Source organism: Cavia porcellus, unplaced genomic scaffold, assembly GCF_034190915.1.
Source record: "Cavia porcellus strain 051 isolate PalLab524CR breed Dunkin Hartley unplaced genomic scaffold, mCavPor4.1 scaffold_12, whole genome shotgun sequence".
Classification (NCBI taxonomy): Eukaryota; Metazoa; Chordata; class Mammalia; order Rodentia; family Caviidae; genus Cavia; species Cavia porcellus.
In genome coordinates, this window is record NW_026947495.1 from 57,943,406 (window position 1) to 57,970,449 (window position 27,044).

Here is a 27,044-nt window from a genome sequence, read left to right on the forward strand (position 1 = left end):
ATCAAAATGCCCAGAAGACTCTTTGTCAAGGAGCTTTAAAGTGGCGTACAAGGCAGTTTGACCCATTATTTAAGCAATATCATCTTTTCCCTATGGGAGGCTACATATTTTTCAGGGCCCAACCTATGCAATGTTTATGATGTGTTCATGTAGGGCCCACATGACTGTGAGCCAATGGCCTGCCTACTCATGCTCTGGGTGATAGAATTGTGGTGCGGCTGAAAAGATAAAAAGTATGAAATATAAATGACCTTTATTTTAAGAATGCGGGGAGAGACCCCCGACCCACCCGGGTCCGGTATTCTCTCTGGGGTCTGGAAATCTCTCCCCAGGGGTGGTGATCTCTCTGTTGGACACGTGGAGTGGGGGCATACATGTAGCTTAGGTTTGGGGTGGTGCCTGAGGGGCACTGGTGATGCGCAGGTATCTCATTGGTATTAATTTCGCACCACAGGTAAATTCCTAGGGGCGTGGAAGATGGAGCCCCTTGGTTCTGCCTCTAAGGCTTGACTGGCTACAATGTTTTCTTTCAGATCCAGATGTATGCTTAGATGTTTCACAAATTTCTTCAGCTTTCAAATGTTAAAATGCTCATGGTTAATAGCCATTTAATGTTTTAATTTTAAGCTTACTGCCTATATTATACTGTACTGTTACCAATCTTCTACATGTTTAACAACTAAAATTAAGAGGTAATTATAAATTCCTTTTGCTGTAAACCACTAGTAATGTTCTATGTTAAGCTTACTGCCTATATTTTAATGTACTTTTCCCAATCTCCTACATGTTTAATAACTAAAATTAAGAGATAATTATAAATTCCTTTTGCTGGGAACCACTAGCTCTTTTCCAAAACAAGGGTTATATGATACATACAAACAAAACCAACACTGCGGCAGAAGCCAAACTTAAACCTTTCCAAGCCTGTCTGCCTTCCCTGGCTCAGCCCTTCACCAAGCCATATTTAACTGATATTAAATGACACCATAGCTGATTTCTCTCCTAAATAAAATGATAAAAATTAAACAGGCCATCCTCCAAAAATCAGATGGCATTAGACATTTTATTAACGTAAAGAGATACTTATATATGACATAAATGACATGTCAGTTCCTAAAATTCCCTGGACTTTGTGCTCCTTATGAGATGCCATTACTAAAGTCATAAATAACCTGTTGATTATATTTGACTCCTGCATACTTACTTAATTCTATAGATACCTTCTACTATAGACCAGATCCCAAAACAAAAAGGCAAAACTTGACCTTGAAAACTCACAGACCTCCTTAATATGGTTTTTCATGTTTTCAACAACAGAGATAACAGTGACACTTGGAGTTCTGAGACAGGTAAACCAACACAAGGTGGAGCTGCCTGGGCCCCGCCATGGACCATGCCTCAAATGCAGCAGAAGGACATTGGGCAAGAGAGTGCCCAATCCTGGCATTCCTTTGAGACCTTACCCCCGGGCTACTGGACTATCCTAGCCACCAGAGAGTGAGTGGGTAAGCCATCCTAACTTCCAGCCCTCAAAGGAAATGCCAACACTACCAGATTCATCACCAACAGATCTACTTAAACTTGCAGTTGAAGACTGACGGGGCTCAGGGCCAACAACAGCCCCCGTTAAGATGTCCGTCTCAGAGTCCAAGTCCCACTAAAAGTCTCAGGTAAGACATTCTCTATATTTGTGGACATAGAGGTCATATATACAGAGTTCCTGAGTTTTCAGGCTGCTATATTAAGTCCTCAGTCTCTATAAGGGGTATTGATGCCAACTTATGCCACTTACAAACAAGACCTATTTCATGCAGGTTCCAGACTGCTTCTTCCCAGTCCACCTAGTGGTGCCAAATCTTCCTTCCACCACTCACTCTACAGTCCTAAATCTTAAAAATTCTTTTTATTCCCTTGTGTTTATACAGACTGACCCAGACACTGAGGCCTCAACAGTTTACACCTGTTATTGCTAGTAAACCTCTCCTCAGGGATATAGATATATCACCCCCTTCTTTTCTTATTCACCAATAACTCAGACAACCCTGGTCAAGACTGACAGATAAATTTTGTCTTCTCACTTTGTTTATACTTTTTTGGGATACATAAAAGCTTTTCATACAACCAGGGAGACTGCTGATATGCTAACTAAAGTCCTGTTACAGCAAATCATTCCAAGGACTACAACCAGGTTAGAGTGACCCATACCTGGTATTCTTGGAAACCTCAACAGTGATAAAAGTTGCTAGACTGCCATCTTGGTTTCACATCACTCAGGCTAAGTGGTGCCCTTCTAGCCCTAAATCTAACCATCCTTTTGCCTACTCATCTCCATCTCACCAAGGCCTCACAACCACAACTCTCAGGCTGTCATGTTTTGTTATCCAATTTGGTTTCTAATTTCTTATCCTTTTTTACAGCAGGACTCTTTACAGTATTTCCTAAAGACTCCCATGTCATGCATACCAGAGACAAGCCTTATCTACCTACCTTCTTAACTTTTACCCTTTCAGATGGGGGAGTAATCACCTCTCATAACTTCACTCCTCCTAACCCCACATTTATTTTTCAGAATTCTACCTTACTGTGGCAATGATCCTACCTCAACATGGTCCTGATATAATGACATGTCTAAATCAAAGGCACCTTTCCTTTTATCTCACCTGGGCCCTTAAATATGATAGTGCCATGCCTCCTCATAATATCTCGTCTCTTTGTTTTTCCAGTCTAACATATGTGCATTCATCAGTGATAAAGTTGTCCTGGCTAAAACACCTGGCACCAGCTCCTACCTGGGCATCAACTGTCATCCCGTCAACTCCCCTAAACCCCAACACAGTGCCCCCTTCCAGCAGGAAGCAGTAAAAGAAAGAAATCTCCACCCTTTTTCCAAATAATCATAAGACAGGAATGAAAGAATCTTGCCCTAGGCTGGACACTGTAGCCGGTCAAGCCTTAGAGGCAGAACCAAGGGGCTCCATCTTCCCTGCCCCTAGGAATTTACCTGTGGCTTTACCTTCCCCACCCTTAGGAATTTACCTGTGGCGCAAAGTGAATACCAATGAGATGCCTGCGCATCGCTAATGCCCCTCAGGCACCACCCCAAACCTAAGCTACTTGTATGCTCCCACTCCACGTGTCCAATGGAGAGATCGCCAAACCTGGGGAGAGGTTGCCAGACCCCAGAGAGAATGCCGGGCCCTGGTGGGTCAGGGATCTCTCCCCGCATTCTTAAAATAAAGGTCATTTATATTTCATACTTCTTATCTTTTTGGCCGTTCTATCATTGGGGAGGTCCCTGACAGCTGAAGGACACTTGACAGAAGTTTTTGTGAGATTTCTGAAGGTTATGACTCTGCAGCCTCCATTTTGGACTTTCCAACTCCATTTTAGGGCATCTCAACTTACTTCCTAGCCGAATCCTAACTCCTGTTTTACTAGTTCCTGTGACAAGATGAGTTCAAAAGCTTTCTCCAGGTTTAGGTATTTGGGTGAGTAGTTTCTTTTGAGGACCTGTAATATTAGAATCCACCAGATATGGAGGAGGCACAGTGAATCAGGACTGGGGACTGTTGTGTTTCCATACCCATTTTTTGCTGTATGAATCTTGTCCCATCTTTCCCATGGGGCAAGGTTAGTCACGGGATGTTTCCAGGCTCAGATCCTCCAGAGTCCTTTAGTCTTTGTTTCATGCCCTTTTGGGTTCCCTGAGTCACCGCTATCCCCCATTACCTTTGCTGCCTGTGGGCTTGCAAGGTGCCTTGCTTGCCCCGGATGCCCCTCTGTCCATATGCCCAGGGACAAGGCAAACATCCAGGCAAAGGCAAATCCCTGATCCTGTTGGTGCATGGGTAAAGCAAACAGACAACTGACTGCCATGCTGGAAATAGGCGAAGGGAGTAGAACAATGAACAGGAGCAATTCCAGCACTTACAAACCAAGCCTCCTCAGAAAGCCACAGATACCTGGCCTAGCTTCCTACTGTAAGGAGCAGCACCACTGTATCCTCCACAGCCTGAGCTCACTATGCTCAAACTTTTCAGTGGTTCTGCAACTAAACCTTCTCTGATCTATGACTGTGTCTTTTGGCCATCTACCCCTAGTCACTCTGGTAAGGTGATTCAAGAAACCTGAAGTGTGCTTGTTCTGACTTCTGATTCTTGAAGTAACTCAGTTTTAAACAATAAACCTGTTTCTCTCTCTCTCTCTCTCTCTCTCTCTCTCTCTCTCTCTCTCCAGTCTTTGCATGTAGTTCTGGCTGGCCTTGAACTCATTATATAGCCCAGGTTGGCCTTGAACTGTAGTGATCCTCCCGTCTCAGCTTTCTGGGTGCTGGGATTGCCTAGCAACAATAAAATCATACCCAGAAACAATAAAACTTTTCTCAGACTGGCTCCTGATTTTGCTAAACATGGCAGGCACTGCAGTGGATTTCTTCTCCATAGCTAGCCAGCATGTAGAAGCAGTCACTTTCAGAGTAATACCCACTCTGTATCTGCAGCTTACAATAAGTGTGGGTTTTTCCTGAGCTATGCCACCCATGTGTTGGTCGTCGCTGGGACTGCTGACCCTGTCCAATCCTACCTTTGACTGCAGAGTCACATTCTCTTCTCCACTGGGGGCAGGGTTAACATTCCAGACTGCTTGCTTCTTTTCTCTCCATTGTCTTTTGTTTTTCTGTGAGTTTAGTTTTCCTATTGGCTCTTTTTTGATTCCCAGAGCTCCTCTTTTTCTCCTTGCTAAAGAGTTGTTTTCTAGGCATCTCCATTCCAGGTCCCAGTGAAGCTGTGATTTGTTTCTGGCTTTGCCTACCATCTTGAAGCTCTGGTTCATTGAGTTTTTAAAGTCTTCCATCATATTTCATTTTACAATCCCAGAAAGTCACATTTATTGATATCACCACCAACCTACCCAGAAAAGCTTTTAAGTGTTGGAAAGCCTGCCAAGCTCAAGATGCCAGACACAAGTTTTCCAAAATATTAATTATGCTTGAAAATCTGAAATTATTTTTCTCTGGCACAAAATACTATGTGGTATTTTCCTTGAAGTTGCAGATTTATTTATTCCAGAAAGTATCTGTCAGACACTAAATCTAACCATAGTTTTTCTTTCAGCCATGATTTCAAGTAAAATTGTGTTTCCTTAAAAAAAAAAACAACAAAATTCCCAGTAAACTCTAAAAAATACACACATAAAACTTGTGGAACTGATAAAATTAATTTAGGAAAGCTGCAGGACAAAATCACCATACAAAAATCAATTGTATTTCCATTAACTAACAATGAACTGTCTGAAGAGAAAATTAGGAAAATGATTCTATGTTTTAATCTTTTTATATATTTATTATTTTAAAGAGAAAAATATAACTTCAAAACAAGATAATAGGAGGGTAACAATGGTTAATCCATTGCATATTGCTAACTTTAATTTAGAGACTTTTAAATCAGAGTATAATACATAGGTATTTAATTGTCCAAACAAAATTAGCACAAACTTTTCAATGAACTAAGACAAATTACTAGTATAACAATCTTAGCTATCTTGTGTATTTACCTATCTATTTTGTTTTGCTTTTTCCTTTCTTCTTTTTTCTTTTCCTCATCCCAGTTTCTCTTTTCTTTTCAACAGTTTCTTTCCATTTCACAATGTCTATTATACCTTTTTCCCTCCTTATTTATTGTACCTTTTGGATCTTATTTACTCCTTCAGTTTCTTATACTAGGGAGACAATATTCTATTTACACATGTGTGACTGATTTATTTCACTTATGAATATTGCCTCAAAGTGGCATCCATTTACCTATAAAAATCTCCAGTTTATCTTTCTCTATGGCTGAGTAATACTCCATTGTATAAAGAGACCACATCTTTCTTATCCATTCCTCAGTTGATGGGTATTTGGGTTATTTTCGAGATTTGGCTTTTACAAATTGTGCTGCTGTAAACATGGGCGCACATATTTCACTGCGGTATGATGTTTTAATTCTTTGGGAAAGATCTCCAGAAAGGAATAGCTGGGTCAAATGGGACCACCAACGCTAGCTTTTTGAGCAATCTCTATACTGATTCCACAATGGTTGCACCAGTCTACACTCCCACCAACAGTGGAGAAGGACTCCTTTTTTCCCACAGCCCTTATTTTGGTCTTGCTATGTAGTCTACAAACTTACTATGTAATCCAGGATGGCCTTGAACACTTGGCAATCCTCCTGCCTCTGCCTCCACAGTGCTGATATTATAGTCAAGTAGCACCACATCCAGCCAAGGAAAACTTAATATTATGATGAAATTACTGCCCAAACCAATGTTTAACACAATCTCTATCAAAATCTCACCTTTTTAGATATAGAAAAACCTATCCTAAAATTTATATGGAATCTGAAGGGACATTGAATAGTCAAGATAATCTTAAAAAGGTAATAGCTTGAGGATTTATACTTTCTGAATTCAAAGCTTACTATAAAGCTACAGTAATCACAATAGTCTCATACTGGCATAAGGACATACACAGAAGTTAATGGGATAGAATTGAAAGCCCCCCCCCCATGTGTAAGGTCAACAGACTTTTTACACCAGTATCAAGACCATTTACGAAGAAAGGACAATCTTTTCAACAAATGATGCTAGGTAAACTGGATGTATATATATATCCAGAGATTTAGCGTTTAGCTCAGTACAAAAGAATGATTGTGAACCTTTAACTTCCCCCCAATTTAAAATCTAAAATTATCAATATCTTAGAAGGAAACAATGGAAAGTCTTCATGAAATTGAAGTGAAAGTTAAAAAAGCAAATAATATTTTAGTATTTTTATTGGCTTTTTTTTACTTTAAAGAGAATAAAACCAAAGTACAACAGAATAAAGTCAATCAAAACAAAATAATGATAACAACACAAGACTTCCAAACAAGATAATAGGAAATCAACAATGGCCCATATTATCAGATATAATAAAATCAGACAAAACAAAATAATGAAAATAATACAGGACTTCAAAACAAGATAATGGGAAATTACAATGGCTACCATAATGCCTTTTGGTATCTTCTAAATAGATGCCCAGGCTACTGGCTTTAGGCCTGCAAAGTCAGTCAACCAATATAAGCATTAAATCATTTCTTCACTTCAGTTGCTACCATCTTAGCCTGTGTTCTTCAAAATCAGCCAGTTACTTGGGTGGGGGGTTTCCTGGTTCTCCCTGGCCTGTTCAATTTCTGATGTCTCATGGGGTAGGCTTGGGTTCCTGGTTCTCCCCTGGATGGCGCAAATTCTCCTGTGTTTTAGCATTATTATGAAAATAATCTTAATCTGTGGACTCCTTGAAAAGGTCTGTGTTCCCCAAAGGAGTGCAGATCATACTTGGAGAATTCGTTGTTGAATATTCACATATTGATTGTCTATAATTTGTAAGAGAGTGCATTAGGCACTGAAAAATAAGACATGTTTCTTAGTCTTGAAGAAACTCATATTCTATTATTAAACATTGTTTGATTAGTTGTCCAGGCAGTACATGTGCTGGAAGATTGTGGGCATTCCTTCAAGGTCCTTTACAGGAGGAAGCTACCCTGTGTCCATTGCCCAAAAGCCTTCCATTTTTTCTTGACTTTAGGCCTGACTTCTCAGAAGGCTGAAGATTGCATGAGCTCAAGATTTCAAGCGCAGCCTGGGCAACATTGTAAAACCCTCCTTTCAAAATTAGAAATAACAATGATATTATCACAGCAATAATATATTAATAGACTGTTATAATTTATGATATTCTTCCACCAGTCTATATGCCCCTCATTAGAAACACTGTATTCTATGTGTATTGTGCCCCTGGAGGTTGCCACACCAGTGGTGTCCAATGTTCCTGACACTAGGAGTCCTCTGAAGATCTCACAAAAACAGATTCCCAGGCTCTGTCTGAGACCTAAGGAGTCGAAATCTCCAGAGATGATATTGCCTTTTTTTAAGATGATGTCTTGCTATTATTTAACAGTGATAAGTAATTTAAAAGTTACTTAACAATTCTCTTTATGAATCACCAAATTATAGTACAAATAAAATCTGGGGACATCTAACTCTGTTAGAACTCGAGGATGTTTTCCCATCAACGTTTATGGGTGAAGGCTTTTAAGTTCACTGCTTTTGCTCCAGGACTGCATTCCTGTGGAGAACAGCAAGAGTCCCTGCTCTGCTTGACCCAGACAATGTCGCTGACCAACACAGCCTTTCCGTATTTCTTAGTGGTCATAGATTTCAAACACTCAGATTTCTACATGATTCTACAGCTTGTCACCAGTTTTTCCTCAGCTCTGTGTCAAAGAAATGTTTAACACCACTTTCCTCTTGCTCCCTAGTTGCTTATATGTTGCAATATGTGCACAGAAATGCAAATTAAATTAAAATTACATTGAGATATAACCATTAGAATGACAACAATGAAAAAGACAATAACAAATATTGATGAGTATATGGAAATCCTGAAGCCCTCATACACCACTAGTGGGAATGTAAAATGGTACAGCTTCTTCAGTTAACAGAATGGGCGTTTCTTACACTTAGATGTAGATTTACCAGACAGCCCTGCAATTCCATTCTTAGGAATGTACCCAAGAGAAATTAAAACTATTTCCACACAAAGACTTAGAGGTGAATCTTCACAGTAACATTATTCATAATTGTCAAGGATTAGAAGAAAGCCAAAGGTATAGCAAGTTGTGGGTATATAAATAAAATGTAATATAGTATTCAATGAATGAATATAATATTCAATAATAAAAAGGATACTGTATATAATAAACATGAATGAACTGCAAAACATTATGTTAGTGAAAGAAGTCAAAAACACACTGTCTTGGTTACTTTTCTCTCGTTGTTGAGACAAAATACCTGGCACCCAAAATGAAGGACGGAAAGTTTATTTAGCTTAGAATTTTTGGAGGTTTTAGTCCATACTCAGCTGGCTCCAAGGCAGGGTGGTGTGGCTGAGGGACAGTCATTCATGGTGACTGCAAGCAACAAGAGCGAAAGGGCAAAAGGAAAAAGCATGCCTCCTTTCCCTTACGGTGTATGCTGGTTGCTCATCTCTGGATGAGTGTAGCACTCATACCACCAATCCCAGTGCTAGACAATGAACCAATCACAATACTAGATTCAGCCACCTCTATGACTTCATGAGGCTTGGGCGGTCACCCAGACACAAACCATAACACACACACACACACACACACACACACACACACGCACATATTATACTAGCCCATTTACATGAACTATTCAGAAAGATAAACCTCTAGAGGTAGAAATTAGGTTAATTATTGTCTGGACTGGGACTTGGAAAATGATGTGGCTGTACGTGATACCAGAGATCTTTTAAAAACTTTTTATTTTGAGCCGGGGTTTTTCTATGTAGGTTAGGTTGGTTTTGAACTCACTCTGTAGCCCAGGCTGGCCTTGAACTTGCAGTGATCCTCCTGCCTCTATCTTCCTAGAGGTGTGATTATAGGTGTGCTCCACTAACCCAGATTATGGGAATTTTTTTCAATCATTTTATTGGTATGCTTTAAATATACATAATGATCACATTCATCATTCAGAATTTATACCTGTACATCGTAAACTTATATTACATCGTAACACTTTTTTCCTATTCCCTTCCTCTTCGTTCAACTCCTCCTCCCCTCATTTACAGAAGCTTCATTTGCAGGGCTGGGGATTTAGCTCAGCGGCATAAGTGCCTGCCTTGCAAGCAGGCAGTCGTGAGTTCGATCCCTGGTACCGATAAAAACGAAAAGACAAAACAAAACAAAACAAAAAAAAAAAAAAAAAAAAAAAAACAAAAAACAAAAGAAGCTTCATTTGCAAGTTTTCCTTCTTTACTCATTTTTTGTACTTTTCCCCTCTTTCCTTTTTCCCTCCTTCCTTCCTTGCTCCCCTCTCCAACTGAACATTTTCTTCCTACTTCATAATATCTATTGTACATTTTGGTGCTTATTTATACTTTTGGTTTCTCACATCAGGGAAATAATGCGTATCTGATTCTGAAATAAGAGTATGATCTCAAGGTGTATCCATTTACCTAGGGATGTCTCAAGCTTATCCTTCTTTATGGTAGAGTAGTACTCCATTGTATAAAAAACCCTCATCTTTAACCATTCATCAGTTGATGGGCATTTGGGCTATTTCAAAGATTTGGCTATTATAAATTGTGTTGCTATAAGCTTGGGTATGATGCTTTTAATGTTTTGGGGGAGCTTTTTTTTTTTTTCCTGAAACAGGGTCTCCCTGTGTAGTTCAGGCTGGTCTTGAGTTCACTATGTAGAGCAGGCTGGCCCAGAACCTGTAATGTTTCTCCTGCCTCAGCCTCCCTGCATGTGCTACTGGGCCCAACTGGGGATCTGTTTGTAATAGTTGCTCAAGAATCATTTAATTCCACTCTAAAAATAGATGAAATTATACCTCAATAAAACTATTAATAATAAGCATACATATTACTTATTATTTGAAATGAGTGAAATGACTAAATTCTGTCCAGGCAAAAGCAATTTTTATGCTTTTAACTTTTAAAATCAATATGACAGGTTCTTAAATCTTTGCTTCTATTAGGGTTACAGGGCTTCTATCATTTGGAACCAAGAAAGCTGAGCTTTTTATTTTATTTCAATATATTTGTGCAACATAAAAAGTCTTCTAAATTACCTGTCCCTCAAATCACAGCAATGATCACACCTCCATGAAAAAGCCAGATTAAAATCAGCTGATAACTTGCACTTACTCAAATGTTATCCTCACAAGATTACAACCGTTAAGCATACTACGTCATTGCTTTACTGAAGAAGACACAGTAAATAGTGATGTAACATACTGTTGTTACAGATAGCAACAAAATCACCATAAAATCTATGTGTATTCACATATTCCAGCCTCATTAATGTGAAGAATAGTCTGGTGATATTTCTAAATTGGCTTTTTGAATTAAAGTACCATACCAAAAAGATAAAAATCGTAAGAGACCCATAGCATAAGTAATTCCAAAGTTAAAATAAGGGCTCTTAACAGAATGTGCACACAAAACAACTCCAAAGTCACTTGAATATTTATAAGAACTCCCTGTTGCAAGTGATAAAGCCCTAACTTGACCTAGTTTAAGTCAAAAAGAGGATCATATTTAGTCACGAACACAGTGGAGGGGAAGGGGAGATGGATGTGGATTCCTCTCTGTTTTTGTTCTTAGTAAATCTCCATTGTCCCCCAAACAGCCTCTGTGCGTGAACTTCTCCCAACCCTGGATCCCTAATAACGCCACAAGAAAAGTACTCTCTTAAAAGCTCGCCTTCGGCGGAAAACTCTGGCCCACCCAGTTGATAGCCCATGTTACCTCTGTTACCAGAAGGGAGAGAAGAAAATAGCCTCTGAGAACATGAACATGCAATATGGTTGGAACAGTATCAACTTCTAAATTTTTGTCTGGCTTCCAAGTAGAGATCACATCTCCATGAGTATGGGAAGTTCACCAATTCTAATGACAATTGTTGACATTCATACTGTAAGTAACATAAACAAGGTATTTAAGATTCATGACAACCCCAAGAAGTTCTTATTATTCCTGTTATTGTTATTATTCCTATGTTACAAGCAGCAGTGCTACCTTTCATTTACAGCGTTCAAAAGATAAGGACCCTGGGAGAAAAAAAAAAATTCATCGTTCTTGCGTGTGTGTGTGTGTGGGTGTGTGTGTGTGTGTGTGTGCCTTCCCTCCTCTTCTCCTTTTTATTTTTTCTACTTTTTATCTGTACCAGAGATCGAACTCACAACTGCATGCTTGTGAGGGAGGCGCTTACGCCGCTGAGCTAAATCCCAAGCCCCTCTTCTCTTTGTTTAAATAATTGAACCCTTTAAAAGCTTGCTACACTTAATTGCAACTATATTAACTGCAATTCTCTTATTTGTTTAATATCAAAACAAGGACATTTTCAGTAAGTTTCTCAGCTCATGGTTTAGGAATATTTCTGGGAAAAAAGTTTGACAATACAGCAAGAGTTTGACCTATATTGACTCCTCTAGACTGGTCTGTGCAACATTGTTAATGCTCAGCAGCCTTTTAGAATCGCTTTTATTATCATATTGTCCTAATTATCTTTTCCTTTCTTAAAAACCAAGCCAAACCAAAACCAAATAAAAAGCAAAGCAAAACAAACTCGGGAGAAAAATTTCTTCTCTGTGTTTCTACTAAATCCCGGGAGCTTTCCACCCTGCCTTACTCAGAAAGTGCCAATTAGTTCATCAAGTGCTGCTTGAGCTACTAAGAATTGCTTTCATCTGGAGCTGAGGCTAACTTTGGAAACACAAGAGCTATGCTGCCTGCTGTGTGTTTCTGGACATATAAGTCACCTCCTTTTGTTTCTTCTCCTAGTACCTACTTAATGTAGGTACTAGTACCTATGTTAGTACCTACTCTTAGTACCTACTTATTATTATTATTATTAACACAGAGTCTTGCTATGCAGTCAGGATGGTCTTGAGCTCACTTTGTAGCCTAAACTGGTCTCAAACTTGCAATAATCCTTCTGCTTCAGCCTCCCGAGTGCTGGAATTACATGCGTGGACCACCATGACCAGTTTTTTCAATAGAATTAATTATTGAGAGAACTGAAAGAAATAACATGTAAAGAACTGGCAAATACAAAACTGGTTCTTTGCCTTCTAGAAATTTACGAATTAATGATGTGGTATCTCATTGAGTAAGTGTGGTATCTCATCAGAGAAGTCGAGGCTGCCCTACACCGCAACTTTTTAAGAAAGGAAATGACTTGAGGAGACATTGCCACAATAGGGTGTGGGTAAGAACTGGGAACAAGGACAGACAGGCAGGGCAGGACTAGACAAAAACACTAAACAAGACAGCAAACGAGCTGGGCTGGTGGCTGCGATAGGATGATCGTTTAAATTCGTAGTTCAAGTCCAGTCTGGGCAATGCAGTGAGATCCCTTAAAGATAAAATAAGGCAAATAAACAAAACAGTGAACAGGCCCCAAAGTATCTTTAATATAGTAAATTTGTTGTACCACCGGGAAATAAGGATGGAAATGTACATATGTACAAGATTTGGAATGACAGAATGTGAGGTGCTGTGTATAATTGCTGTGTGTAATTCTTACAGCACATGTAAATAAAGAAAAAATGTGCTCTTATTAAAGATTTCGGGCGATTCTGTTATTTCAAGAGCTCTGAAGTTTGAAAGTTGAGAGTGGGGGAGGGTCATACACGCATAGAGGCGGGGTCAGGCGGGTGGGAGGGGCGAAGAGCAGGCGCCGCAGCCCCAGGGGGGCGTGTCCGGGGCGGGGCCGCGGGGAGGTGCGCGCTGTGCGGGGTATCGCGAGAGTTGGGCGGGCCGAACCGAGCCGTCGCAGCAGTCAATTCCCCCCTCCTGGGAGGAGCGGCTGGCCTTGGGCGCTCCGAATTCTGAGCTCTCATCATGGCGGCGGCCGCGGCGGCCGTCGGGGGGACGCAGCAGCCCCAGCCCGAGCTGCCCGCGCAAGGGTTGGCCCTCGACAAGGCGGCCACTGCGGCGCACCTGAAGGCGGCCCTCAGCCGGCCGGACAACCGGGCAGGTGCCGAGGAGCTGCAGGCGCTGCTGGAGCGGGTGCTGAGCGCCGAGCGGCCGCTGGCCGGGGCTGCGGGAGGCGAGGGGGCGGCGGGCGGCGGCGGGGGCGGCCCGGGCGCGGCGGAGGAGGAGGCCCTGGAGTGGTGCAAGTGCCTGCTGGCCGGCGGAGGCGGCTACGAGGAGTTTTGCGCGGCGGTGCGGGCCTACGACCCCGCGGCACTGTGCGGCCTGGTGTGGACGGCCAACTTCGTGGCCTACCGCTGCCGGACGTGCGGCATCTCTCCCTGCATGTCGCTATGCGCCGAGTGCTTCCATCAGGGCGACCACACCGGACACGACTTCAACATGTTCCGCAGCCAGGCCGGGGGCGCCTGCGACTGCGGGGACAGCAACGTGATGCGGGAGAGCGGGTGAGCTGGGCCCTCTCCGGGCGAGGCGACCCTGTAGGGCGGGGACACGCGGGCGGCTCTGGCCCAGGCACAGGGCGCAGGGTGGGAGCCGACCCCCAGCTGTCAAGCAACGCGCGTGGGGGAGGGCGCAGCTGCAGGGCGATGGAGGTGACTGAGCTGTCAGTGCTGGGGAGGGGGTGGAGAGGAGGGGAGAGCGAGTGCGGGGAGCTGGGCTGTGGGTTTTCAAGGGGCCAGGGTGAGAGAGTGAGAGGGAAGGAGGATCCAGTGCGCGTGGTAAGAGGGGAGGATACTGGCGGAGTCTGTTGTGGAGCTGTCAGTTGTGTACTTGTTGGGAAAGGCTGGAAAGCTGTCAGCTTGTTTCTTGAGAACAGACTTGGGAAGTGGTTTGGATTGACTGGGAGCGAGTGGTTTGGGGAATTGAATGGGGCCAAACGATGATCAGAGCTGGGGAGGTAGTCTTGGTTCTGCAGGAAAGGACGCTTGGGGAAAAGGCTTCTGAATTTTCAGGGTAGCTGTCCGAGTGAGGAAAGGAGCTGAGCTGAGCGGAGTTGTCGGAGGAGGGAAGGGGAGGGGCCTGCATGAAAAGTGGCTGTTGAGCTGTCAGTGAAGTATTCGGTGTGCCCAAGTGACATCTAGAATTGAGCTACCGATTCGTCAGTTACAGAATACCCCTTCATACTAGAAGAACAAACAAAACACTGAGCGAATTACGAATCAAATGTTAGGTCCTCTCCAGATGAGGTCACATTAATCACTGCCTATGTGAATATCTGACTCGACAAACACATTTTTGACAAGAGCTTGCATTTTTAACAGGAAAGAAGCATCAGGTGTTGGTACTTAAAACAAAAAGAAAACATTCAGAGTTTGCAGTGAGTTAAAAGAGCCGCACATGTAGGATCTTGGCGTGGGACAGGGTGTCAGTGTCAGGGAAAAGTCCTGAGGAAAGAAAGCACTTTTGAAAAAATGATTTTGGCTGGGCAGTAGATGAAAGGACATTAGTAAATTCAGTTATTATTTTTTATATTTAATGATAGAGTACATATAAATTTAAAGAAATGGACACTTCATCTTTTTGGAATGATTTTAAGTTGCTGTTATTCTAACGTATTTTTACTTATTATGTTCAAGTAAGAAACCTTGAATATTTAAAATGAACGATGTTGACCTGTCCCTTAGTCTACTAATGCTAGTGTAGAAAGTGATAACTTCCTTAAATAGTGTGGAAGTTAGAGGAGATGGAGGGGGCTTCTGTGAACGGGGAATAAGAAAATGGTTTTAGAAGGAAAATGTTTGGCTAACGACCATAATAAATGCAGGTAACATTTGAGATCTGGAAATGTATGCCTATGCCTGACATTTAGCATTTGAAAAATATTGAATAAAATATTCATATAGTGAAAAAAGCCTCAATCTTATAATAAAAAATACAGTTTGACTTTTTCCTATCTGCTCAGTTTATTTTCTTAGTGCAGGACAAACAGGGTTAACTGTGTTTCCAAATTTGTTGTCTCTTTTTATGTAAAAGGTAACATACATTGCAGTCTGCTACATCTTGTTTTTCATTTAGATATATTTTCATGTTAGTGTCCTCATTTTGTTCTGTAAAGGCTGCTGTATGATATTCCCTGAATTTGCCAATCTTAAAGTTTTGGTAGGCATTTAAAGGTTTCCAGCATAGAATAAGATGGTATGCCTACGTTTTTGCACCTGTGCAACAATATCAATGGAATAAATTCTTAAAGTGGACTTTCTAAATTGTCTTCCATAGGTACTAAGCACTATATGAGCTGCCTGTTTTTCAATAGCCATATTAACAGTGTTATTAAAACTGAACTTTTATCCATTTATTTGTTTAAAAGCAGTTGAATGTAACTGCTTTACATGATTTAGTTCATTTAATCTTTAGCAGTTTTGAGGTAGCTGCTTTTATTTTCATTTTACGGAAAAGGAAAGTTGACCACAGAATTTAAAAATTTGATCAAGTTGTTCCAATTGCTCATGTTTGTAATCTCAGCTACTGAGAGAGGCTGAGGTAGGATGATCATAAGTTCAAGTCTGGGCAACATAGCAAGAATGTGTCTCAAAATAAAATAAAAAAGGACTGGGGATGTAGCTCAGCACTCCTTGGATTCCATCTCTGGCAGTGCAAATAACCCCCACCCAAACAAACAAAAAACTTGCTGAAGATCACACTGGTGGTAAGCAAGGCTTGCTATCCCGAGTGTAACTGCGCAACCACTTCTTTCTTCTGCCTCTACTAAATAATACCCCCTCCTTCTTCAGTGATGCTAGGAATCAAACCCAGAGCCTTATTCTCAGGACTTTCTGTGTGCTAGGCAAGCGCTGTACTTCTGAGCTATATTCCCAGCCCTGTCAGTGAGTTTCTTTGAATGCCGTCATGTGTGGATTTAGGGCATCTAGGCTACATCCTAGTTTTGTGACATTTGTCTTTACTAAAATTTCAATAGAGCTCATTTTCTTCCACAGTGGCTGTCCATGAGTTGGTAAATAGTATTTGATGATTTATTATCTCTTTCTGAAATACAGAGCCCTTGTTTTGTACATGCCAGAATTGCCATGCTCAGTTTCATAAGGGGCAAGGGTTAAAAAAGAAATGGTATTGTAGCTATGTAATTATTTTGAAGTTTTTGTAGTTCCTTGAGTTGGTTAGAATGGTTGTGGGCTATGTACTTAATCCACTGCCTTATAGAGAGATATTTTAATGTTGGCCAGCAGAACAAAGTAAAATTCTGTTTGCGGAATCTTTTTAGAATTGGAAATCCATAAGTTATAATGGTGTCCTGGGTAAACAAACTGCTTTTCCAGCATGTGCAAAATTAATTTAACTTTTTAAGTTTTTATGTTAAAAGACAACCTCTTTAGGTTGTGAAAAACAGAAGCTATTTTTTTTCTTTTTGTACCGGGGATCAAACTCACAACCTTATGCTTGCCAGGCAGGTGCCTGTGCCACTGAGCTAAATCCTCAGCCAGAAGCTGTTTTTATTTGGGGGGTATTCTAATGGCCATAAAAGTTCGTAAATTTCATTAGTTTCACAGGAGGGATTCCATTTTTTTCCCCTCTGTGTTTGTGTTTACACTTGTTTTTATTAATAGTGTAATTGTTTTCAGTACTAAAAATTATATGCAAGGCCTTTTCTTATACTGTGGAAACTCCTTACCATTGAGTTATACCCCCAGCCCTTTCAGCTGTGTTCTTAGTAAAAGAAGAAATTGTGCTGTAGCTTAATCCTTTGTATGTGTCAGACTATGGTGGTAGAGTATTATATGATTGAAGATGGTCTGTTACAACTGTATTAATACTTAATTTTCAAATTTGCAGTTATAGAAATATGAGGGTTGAGTTAATTAGTAGTAGTGTTGGTATAATCAGTATAGTGATATTGTTAGATACACAAAAGAAAAAATTGAGGATTCATTTGTGAGATGATGTTATAAAGGTTATGGAGACTATCAGTGACTATGTATAACAACATAGTTTTTCTAGGGGTGGGGAATCCAACCAAAGCTTCACACATATTAGATACATGCTCTCCCTCTGAACTGCATGCCCAGTGATAAACAGTATAATTTTATTACTAGTGACTAAGTATAATCATTGTTGCAAATGGTTGATACATGGCTAAACTAAACAAAATGAAACAAAGCAAAACAAAACAGTGTGATGGAAAATCTAATGTCTGACTGTCTTGGTTTGGGCTCTGATGGGATAATAATCAGAAATGAGATTTTAAACATTTAGTTTTCAAATTTAATGCAGAGCTTGACTATTTTCTTTCTTTTTTTTTTGGTGCCGGGGATCGAACTCATGACCTCATACTTACCAGGTAAGTGCTTGAGCCACTGAGCTTAATCCCTGTTCCTTGATTATTTTCATATCTTGTCCAGTATTAAAAGATTTTGTTTTGTTTTTTTGCTTATTTTTCCTTTCAAATTCTAAGTTACCTAAGAAATAGAGACTACAGAGGCCAGCGTTGTCTCATATCTAGTAGACACTCAAGAAATGTTGATTTAAATTGAGCTATACCTGAACAGTTGCCCTAAGATTATACTGCTTTAGTTATTTAGGAGGTTGCATTGGTTATTAAGCCTGTAACAACTTTTCTTCCCCCCAGAGTTGTTCAGGGATACTTTTTTTCTGTTTTATTTAAGAATATATATTGGTTATTATATAAAATAAGTAAATCAAGCAAAAGATAAAAGGTCCCTTTTTCTATCTCATGCAGTGATTTCCCTCCTTTTTTTTTGGCATGTGAATCAAGCTTACAACTTCACACTTGCCAGGCAGGTCCTGTGCTACTGAGCTGTATCCCTGGCCTTCCCTTAATTTTGACCTTATTTATGCATTTAGAAGATGTTAGTTATAGTGTTAGCATCATTAAATGTTTTGTTGTTGGAGGCTTTTAGGTTTTTTGATACATGACAGTGCTAGAAATGGAATGTAGAGAGTGTCTGGTTATAGTACTATTCTCTTCAGAGTCTTGCTCTTTTCACATATTTATTGGATACTGTTACATATTAGTGCACATAGAAGTGTTTCATTTTCTTTTTTAAAAAGTAACATGGTATTCCACTGTATTTTCATATGTTTGTATTGTATTGTAGTTGATATAGTCAGTTTCTTACCCATAGATATTTACATTACTTCCAAGTTGGGGCTGTTGTAAACATTGTTGTAGTTTAGTATCCCTGCATGTACTTCACTGTGTGTCTATGTGAACATATATGTGAGGATAAATTTCTAGAAGTTAACTCTTAGTTAAAAGAGGCACTTGAATAGATCCCTTCAGAGAAATTAATTTGCATTCCTAACAGTGTATGGGTTTGTTTCTTTTCATCTTGCCCAATGTATGTGATGTTACCAGTGCTTCCTTTTCTTTTTCTTCTTTTTTTTAATAGCACTTTTTTTGTTATTTTTCTTCACAGAAAACTCAGTTGTGTACATTACCCAGTTCAGTGGCAAGTTCTGTACCTTTTGCCTTTTCCAACTTGGTGTGGACCATAGATTTTGGACCAAGATCATTGCCTCCTCAGTGATGATGGATCTCAAACCTGTCATTGTAATGGGTCCTGACAGCTCCCACCAGTTTAACCAGAGCTCCTTTTCACCTGAGTTAATCTTTGTGAAGACAGTGGTGGCACATGTGGATCTGTGGAATAGATGTCCTGGCCTAGCTTCCTCTTTGATAATGCAATAGGGGGTTCTGTCTAATGTGCTGGGCAGGAAGAAAGACAGCTTGCTTAATGGGACCTATGCCATGTGCAGTTACCACCAGCTGAGCCTTCCTGCTCTCCACCAGGGTTGCGATTAACTCTGCAAGAAGGACAGGTGGGCTCTTCGTGGTGGGATGCCCGTGGTTGGCAGCTTTCGTCTCTGCTCAGGCTGACATTTCCTGCTTCTGCTCTTCTTTTTCCTCTGGCCTATACTTGGGGGCCAGCTTATGTAGTTGAGTAGCTGTTGGACCATTCAGGGGTAGGTGGACTGGTTAATTGCAGGAGGCCCTTTGCTGCTGCAGCTGGATATGATAGCAGGACCATTTGACAAGGCAGGTGAGGTCCCTTTTGGGCTTGGATATCTTGTCTGGTGCTAAAATTGTTAGGCTTTTCCTCAGACATAGTTTACTATCTTCTTGGCCTCCTGCTTTTTTTGTGATAGCAGCAGAAGAGATGGCCTTTCTCTTCGCATTCTCTTTTAGCGTCTTGGATATCTGGAGCAAAGGGCTCTGTTTCTGCACTCTGGTAATCTAAGTGAAATATGATACCTTGTTTTATCTATTGTACTCCACTTCCTCACAGACTGGAGTATTATGAAGCAAATAGCAGATGTCTTACAATTTAATTTATAAATATTTAAGTATATATTTCATTAGAGAGGTATGAACTCTACATTAACATAAAACATAACTCAGATGAGTGATGAAACGGATCTCACACACACTAAATTATATAATTATATGTATATATTTGCATGGATTACATGTAGAATTTTCCTTACCACAAATCTGATGTTTTTCTCTGCAGTTATATACATTTAACTTACAACTCACCAATTCAGAAAAGAAAACCCTTAACACTTCTAGTGGTGAGTTTGTGGGAAGAAGAGCTGGGTCAATTTTACCTTTCTTTTTCTGTGTTCACTGTGTTCCCTTTTTTTTTTTTAACCCTAATTTGTTAGACATAGTGTGAATGTAAGATTCTACAGTGGCACCTCTAACAATTTTGTTTGTGACAGTGTGGTTCACCAAAAAAAATTGGCAAAATTTTGTTTTTGTTTGCAAACTGTACATTGGGTGACAGATATGACCGTGGCCATCTTTCTTGCTGAAACACAAATGTGGCTGTCTTTTCTAAGATCATGCAATGAATTTTTATGCATGAAGTTTATGAACCAAGGTACAGCTGTACAACTTGCTGGTAGTAATTTCCAGTCATCTTCATTGTGATGAAGTTTACATCACAGCAGTTTGGAAATCTTGTTAGGTGGTATGCATTTTTTTTTAGAGAATTTATAAAATTTCTTTGAAACTTTCAGATTATGTAACAATTTTAATTTATAGAAAAAAAATAATACAACAGGTACTTTTGTACTCACCACTGGGATTAATTGATGTTAATCTTTTGCCATATTTTCTTCAGAGCTTTTTTTCAACAAGCAAACTAAGGCCTAAACTTTGTTTCTTTTCCTTTTTTTCTTACTGGGGATTACCATTTTCCTGATATATCTGTGCTGTATCTAGGCATGTTTTTGTACTGCACTTTAACTGTAGGAAACAATATATACATAGTTTTATATTGTATGACTTTTTTGCAGTTTACTTTTTTCATTTAGCATGTTGCTAATATAGAGAAGCTCATTAATTTATAGCTACTTTTACATATATAGTATTATGGATAGAACATAGTTTACTTACTTTGTTTCTTTGCTGGACAATTTCCTTACATTTTTTAATTGCTTCCAAAGGGCCACTGTGAGCATCCTTGCATATGTCTCCTTGTGTAGAAGGATTAGAATTTCTTTAGGGTAGATTCCTAGGAGAGGAATTATTATGGTATAGATTATTCTGTTCTGCAGTATTACTGAATAGTTAATAATTGCATGCCAATGATTGACATAGTTTACTCTCAGTTATATTACTATCTGGAATCTATTTCTTTGTTTTTTTCCCTACCAAAAATTGGTGTTCTGATATAAATGTGTACTTTTGTCAACCTATTATCTATAAAACACAGTTGGGCTTCTCCTTTGTGGAATCCTGGTTAGTTCCTGTGAGAATGAGTTGTTATAAAAAGAGCAAACTGGACCTCTCTGGCTCTGTCTTGCCATGTGATCTCTTCTGCATATATTTCTGCTTTTGTTATCCCATCTGTCAGAGGCTGAACAGATGGGCTGCCTGATTTTGGGCCTTCAGTCTTCAAAACTGAGCCAAATAAATCATTTTTCTTTATAAAGTTCTAGCTTCAGACACTTTGTTATAGCAACAGAAAATGAACTTATGTTATAAAGTTTTAAAAAGAAAAATTTTTACAGTTTGTATTATTTATATCATTTATAGAGTTTTCACTTGTATTTTAAAGATAATCTTACATGACTTCTAAAAAATTTGTTTTATATTTCATATTTAGATCTTCAATTAATCTGGAATATATATTTACCTATAGTGTGAGATTGAAATCTAGTTTTAGCTTTTTCAATATGAAGGTAGTTATCCTGGTACCATTTAGTGAACCTTTTTCTTCCACTAATCCATAGTGCCACTTTGTCACATAACAGCTTCCTATATGTGTCCTGAACTCTGTTATGTTAATGTGTCTTTTGCAATAATATCACATTATTTTAATTATTTTAACATTAAAAGAAAAGTTGACATGGCAGAATTTCCATAACTCTCAGAAATGATTTTGACTACTTTTGGTTTCTAACTTTTTCATTTGAGTTTCAGAATCAGCTTGTGATATTCTGTGAAAGACTCCTGTTAGATACTGATTGGAATCACATTAAGTTTGAGGACCTGGCCAAAGGAGGCATATACAATAATATTCACTATTACACTGAAGTAGGGAAAATTTTGAACTGTGGTTTGATCATGGAATTAAATTATAAGTTGCTATCTGTATTAGTCCATTTGTGTTGCTATTACAAAATACTCAAGATGAGTAATTTGTGAAACAGAATTTATTTCTTACTATCTGCAGGCTGTGAAGCCCAAAATCAAGGTACCAGCATTTGACTTCTAGTGAGGATTTTGCATGGCAGAATGAATGGAATAGGCAAAGGGGACCTAAATGAGATCCTTCAGCCCTTTTAAAAGGCAGAACCATCATGATTTAAGTACTTTCCTAAAGGCCCTATCTCTTTGTTTTATTTTGTTGTTGTTGGTGGGGGATCAAACTCACAACTTTGAGCTTGCAAGACAGGTACTTATGCTGCTGAGCTAAATCCCCAGCCCTAAAGCCCTACCTCTTAATCTACCACAGTGGGGATTAAGTTTCAACATGAATTTTGGAGGCAGTACACTTTTAGACTATAGCATTTCACTGTAGCTTTGTGAAATTTATGTGTTTCTCACATACAAAATAAATGTATTCAATGCCAGTAGCCTCAACAATGTGTTCCAGCACCAGTTCAAAAGCCTAAAAGTCCAGATTCTCATCTGGATATTATCTGGATCATACTTTAATGAGACTTAAAGGTATTGTGGCAAATTCCTCTCTGGATGTGAATCTGTGAAGGCAAACAAGTTATATACTTCTGCCAGACAACAGAAGGACAGATAGGGCATTTCATTCCTAAAGACAAATAAGGGAAGAATAACAAGTCCTAAGTCCAAAACTCAACAAGGAAAGCAACATTAAATCTTAAGGCTGGAGAATGCTCTTTGACTCCTTGTTTTGCTGTCTGGTGGGATTAGGTCCTCAAGGCTCTTGGCAGCCTTCCTTTTCCCTCCCCTTAGCTTTGCTGTGTCCCTTTAGACTTGGGAGTCAGCTTGTGTTCCTTTCTCAGGCTAGAGTTGTCTCTTACTAGAGAGAACTAGCTTTTGGTTTGGGTTTTCCAGTTTTTTTTTATTAATTAATTAGCTTAGTAATTAGGTTGATCCAGGGACCTTTACCCTGAGCTACATCCCCAGCTATTAATTTTTTGAGATGGGGTCTCTACATTGCCAAGATGGGGTTTGAACTTGATTCTCCTGTCTTAGCCTTTCAGTATTCTGGGATCCTAGATGTGCGCCATTACATCCAGCTCTTTTTTTTTTTTTTTTTTCCTGTTCTCAGTATACTGGTGTAGTGATACCTGTTCATTATTTTCTTCTATCTTCTTGTTTTGAATTTAGTTTTCTTATCTCTTTCTGATGTGAAGGTGGCAGCTTTGATTATTGATTTGTGGTTTTCTAAGACCTTTCTTTGAAGCATAGGGTATTTTCCCCCCTAGATCTATTTTATTTCAAAGAGAGAAAAAAAATTTCAAAACACGTCAATCAGGAGGCAACAATGGTACATATATTGTGCATTGTCATCCCCAAATCATTCACCCAGAGCACATGACACCTGTGTGCAGGTGTCTGAACAATACCAGCATGAATCTTTCTTCAGTGAACTGAGAGAAATCAGTAGTATAACTATCTTTTTATATATGTATATATACACATACGTTGTTTCTTTCAGCTTCTTACACTAATGAGACAGTATGATGTTTACACGTGTGTGTCTGATTTATTTCACTTATGAGTCTGGTCTCAAGTTGCATCTATTTATCTATAAAAGTCTCCAGTTTACCTTTCTTAATGGCTGAGTAGTACTCTGTTGTATAAACATGCCATATCTTTTTTATCCATCCCTCAGTCAATGGGCATTTGGGTTGTTTCCAAGGTCACACATTACAAATTGTGCTGCTATAAACATGGGTGCACATATATCACTGTGGTATGATGTTTTTAATTCTTATGGAAATATTCCTAGAAGGGGAATAGCTGAGTTGAATGTGACCTCTAGTCCTAGTTTTTTGAGTAATATCCACATTGCTTTCCATGGTGTTTGTATCAGTCTACACTGTCACCAATAGTGGAAAAGAATTCCTTTTTCTCTGTAGCCCCTCCAGCATTTGTTATTGATTCATTTCTTGATAATAACCATCCTTTTTTTTTTTTTTTTTTTTGATACCAGGGCTCAAACTCATGACCACATGCTTGTCGTGTAGGCACTTAAGCCACTGAGCTAAATCCCAGACCCTTGATAATAGACATTCTTTTCTGGGGTGAGGTGGAATGTCAGTGTTTTATTTATTTATTAATTTATTTATTGGTGCTGGGGATTGAACTCACAACTTTGCATATGCCAAGCAGGCACTTATACCACTGAGCTAAACCCCCAGCCTTCTGTTGTTTTGGTTTGCATTTCTCAAATGACAAGTGATGAACATTTTTTTACATATTTATTTGCTGTTTGTATTTCTTCATCTGAGAAGTGTGTATTCATCATAGATTGCCATTTTTGGATTGGGTGTTTAAATCAAGAACTGATTTTTGAGTTTTTTATATATACCCGATAGTAATCCTTTACCTGAGGAAAAGCTAGCAAACATTTTCTCCCACATTGTGGGTTGTCTCCTTACTCTTTGTGATTTCTTTTGCTGTGCAAAAGCTTTTCGATACCAGTTGTTGATTCTTTGTGATAGTTCCTGTGCAGTCTGTGTTTTATTCATAGTCTTTGCCTGCACCATTGTCTTCAAGAGTTTTACCTACTCTGTCTTCCAGCAGATTTAATGTTTCTGTTTTAATATTTAGATCTTTGATTCATTCAGATTTTAGCTTAGTGCATTGTGAAAGATAATGAGTTCAATTTTAATCTTTGGCATGTGTTGAGCCAGTTTTACCAGCACCATTTATTTATTTAATTTTTTAGTACTGGGGATCGAACTCACAACTGTGCTTGCCAGGCAAGCACTTGTACCACTGAGCTAAATCTCTGGCCCTACTAGCACCATTTATTAAAGAAGCTGTCTTTCTTCCAGTGAATGTGTTCGGCACCATTGTCAAAGATAAGATGGCTTAGTGTGTGTAGAGTTGTTTCTGTGTTTTCTAATGTGTTCTATTGACTTTTTTTTTGCCAGTACCTCACTGTTTTTAATCACAGTAGCTTTATAGTATAATTTCAAGTCAGGGGTTGTGATGCCCCCTGATTTGTCTTTGTTGCCTAGGATTGCCTTTGCTGTTCTATGTCTCTTCTGGTTTCCGATTAATTTTAGAATTATTTTCTGTAATTCTGTGAGATATGCTGTTGGAATTCTGATTAGATTACATTAAATCTGTATAACAGTTTTGGAAGTATGGCTGTTTTCACTATATTGATTCTTCCTACCAAAGAGCACAAGATATCTCTCCATTTTCTAATACTATCTTCATTCTGCTTTTCATAGTACTGCAGTTTTCATTATAGAGGCCTTTCACATCCTTTTTTAGATTGAGTCCCTTGTTTCTCTTTCAGTGTGTTTGTTTTCATGTACAGGAAGGCTGTTGATTTTTGACTTTGTATTCAGCTATATTACTGAATTTGTTTATTAAATCTAGTTGTCTTTTGGTGGATTTTGGGGTCTTCTGTATAGTATCATGTTGTCTGCAAATAATGATGGTTTAACTTCTTCCTTTACTGTCTTTACTCCTTTTATTTCTTTCTCTTGTCTAATTATTCCAGCTAACGTTTCAAGGACTGTTGAATAAGTGTAGACAGTGGACATCATTGTCTTGTTCCTGATTTTAGAGAAAAAGTTTTTAGTTTTTGTCCATTTCGTGTGATGTTGGTTTGTTGTAGATGGCTTTTATCAAATTGAGATATCTATTCTAATTTTCTGTAGGGTTTTTGTTATGAATGGGTACTGGATTTTGTCAAAAGCTTTTTCTGCATCTATTGATAGCAATAGATAGCAAGGGATTTTTGTCCTTGGCTCTGTTAATGTGGTGTATTACATTTATGAATTTATGTATGTTGAACCATTCCTGTTTCCCTGGGATGAGTCCAAAGCATAGGTTTTGAGATAGCTCAGATTTATAGATTTCTCTTTTATTCTATTCAAGATATTTTCTATTTTCTGTTATTTTTTCTTTGGCCCTTTGGTTATTTAGAAGTTTTAAGGCTTATACTGTATCTACTAGTAATTTCTAGTTTAATCTTGTTATTTAGTGTTTCTTTCTTAGCTTGCAATATAGCCTTGGTGAATGTTCTATGTGCACTTGAAAAAACTATATATTATTTGGTTGTGAAGTACAGTGTTTTATAAGTTGGTTCATAGTATAATTCAGGACTTTCTAAAATTATAGGGCTTTTTTTTTTGAGACAGGGTCTCACTATGAGTTCAAAGCTGGCCTAAAACTCATTATGTAGGCTGGTTTTAAACTCACAGTGATCCTCCTGTCTCAGTCTCCCAAGTACTGGGATTAGGCATGCCCCACCATGCCCAGCTAGAGGCTATTTATTTATTTGTTTGTCTTTTTGAGACAGGGTCTTACTAGGCATTTCAGGCTGGTTTAGAGCTTACTTCATAGCTCCGGCTGGTCTTGAACTCACAATGATCCTTTTGCCTCAGCCTGCCAAGTGCTGGGATTGTAGGTGTGTGCCACCACACCTGGTTTATTTATTTTTTTATGGTGCTGAGAATCATATGAAGGGCATCATGCATGCTAGGCAAGTGTTCTAATGCTGAGCTACATCCTCAGTCCTTGAATTTTTAATAATTTTCTGTGTATTCTAAGCTTTTAGGTACAATATAATTGTGTATTTTTTTAACCTTTTTTCCTTGTAGTTGTTAGCTTTTGCTTTTTGTATTTTGAGGCTCTGTGTTAGATGCACATTTAGGATTATTATAACTTTTTGGTGAATTGATTCCTTTATCATTATGTAATGCATTCTGATAGTATTTGTTGTCCTGATGTCTACTATGTATGTATGTATGTATGTTTTTTGAGATTGAGTCTTGTTCTGTAGTTGAGACTGGCCTTGAATGCACTTTGTAGCCTAGACTTGCTTCAAATTTGCAGCAA

At 39.0% G+C, this 27,044-nt stretch overlaps 1 protein-coding gene and 1 pseudogene across 7 annotated transcripts in view; one reads left to right on the forward strand and one right to left on the reverse strand.

The window, feature by feature from the left end:
* The first annotated feature begins 13,382 nt into the window (after nt 1-13,382).
* Nucleotides 13,383-27,044, forward strand: part of Ubr3 (ubiquitin protein ligase E3 component n-recognin 3) — a 199,132-nt gene continuing 185,470 nt past the window's right edge. For 3 of the 7 annotated variants that reach the window (XM_063259241.1, XM_063259243.1, XM_063259244.1), the window contains exon 1: nt 13,388-13,995. In XM_063259241.1, the coding sequence (XP_063115311.1) occupies nt 13,457-13,995 (539 nt within the window). In that variant the 5' untranslated portion in view covers nt 13,388-13,456. Of the gene's footprint in view, nt 13,996-14,236; nt 17,844-27,044 lie in introns of those variants that run through there. The other 4 variants (XM_063259240.1, XM_063259242.1, XR_010050855.1 and 1 more) reach the window with 3 other exon arrangements.
* LOC111754121 (large ribosomal subunit protein eL8-like) lies at nt 18,948-19,702 on the reverse strand (annotated as a pseudogene).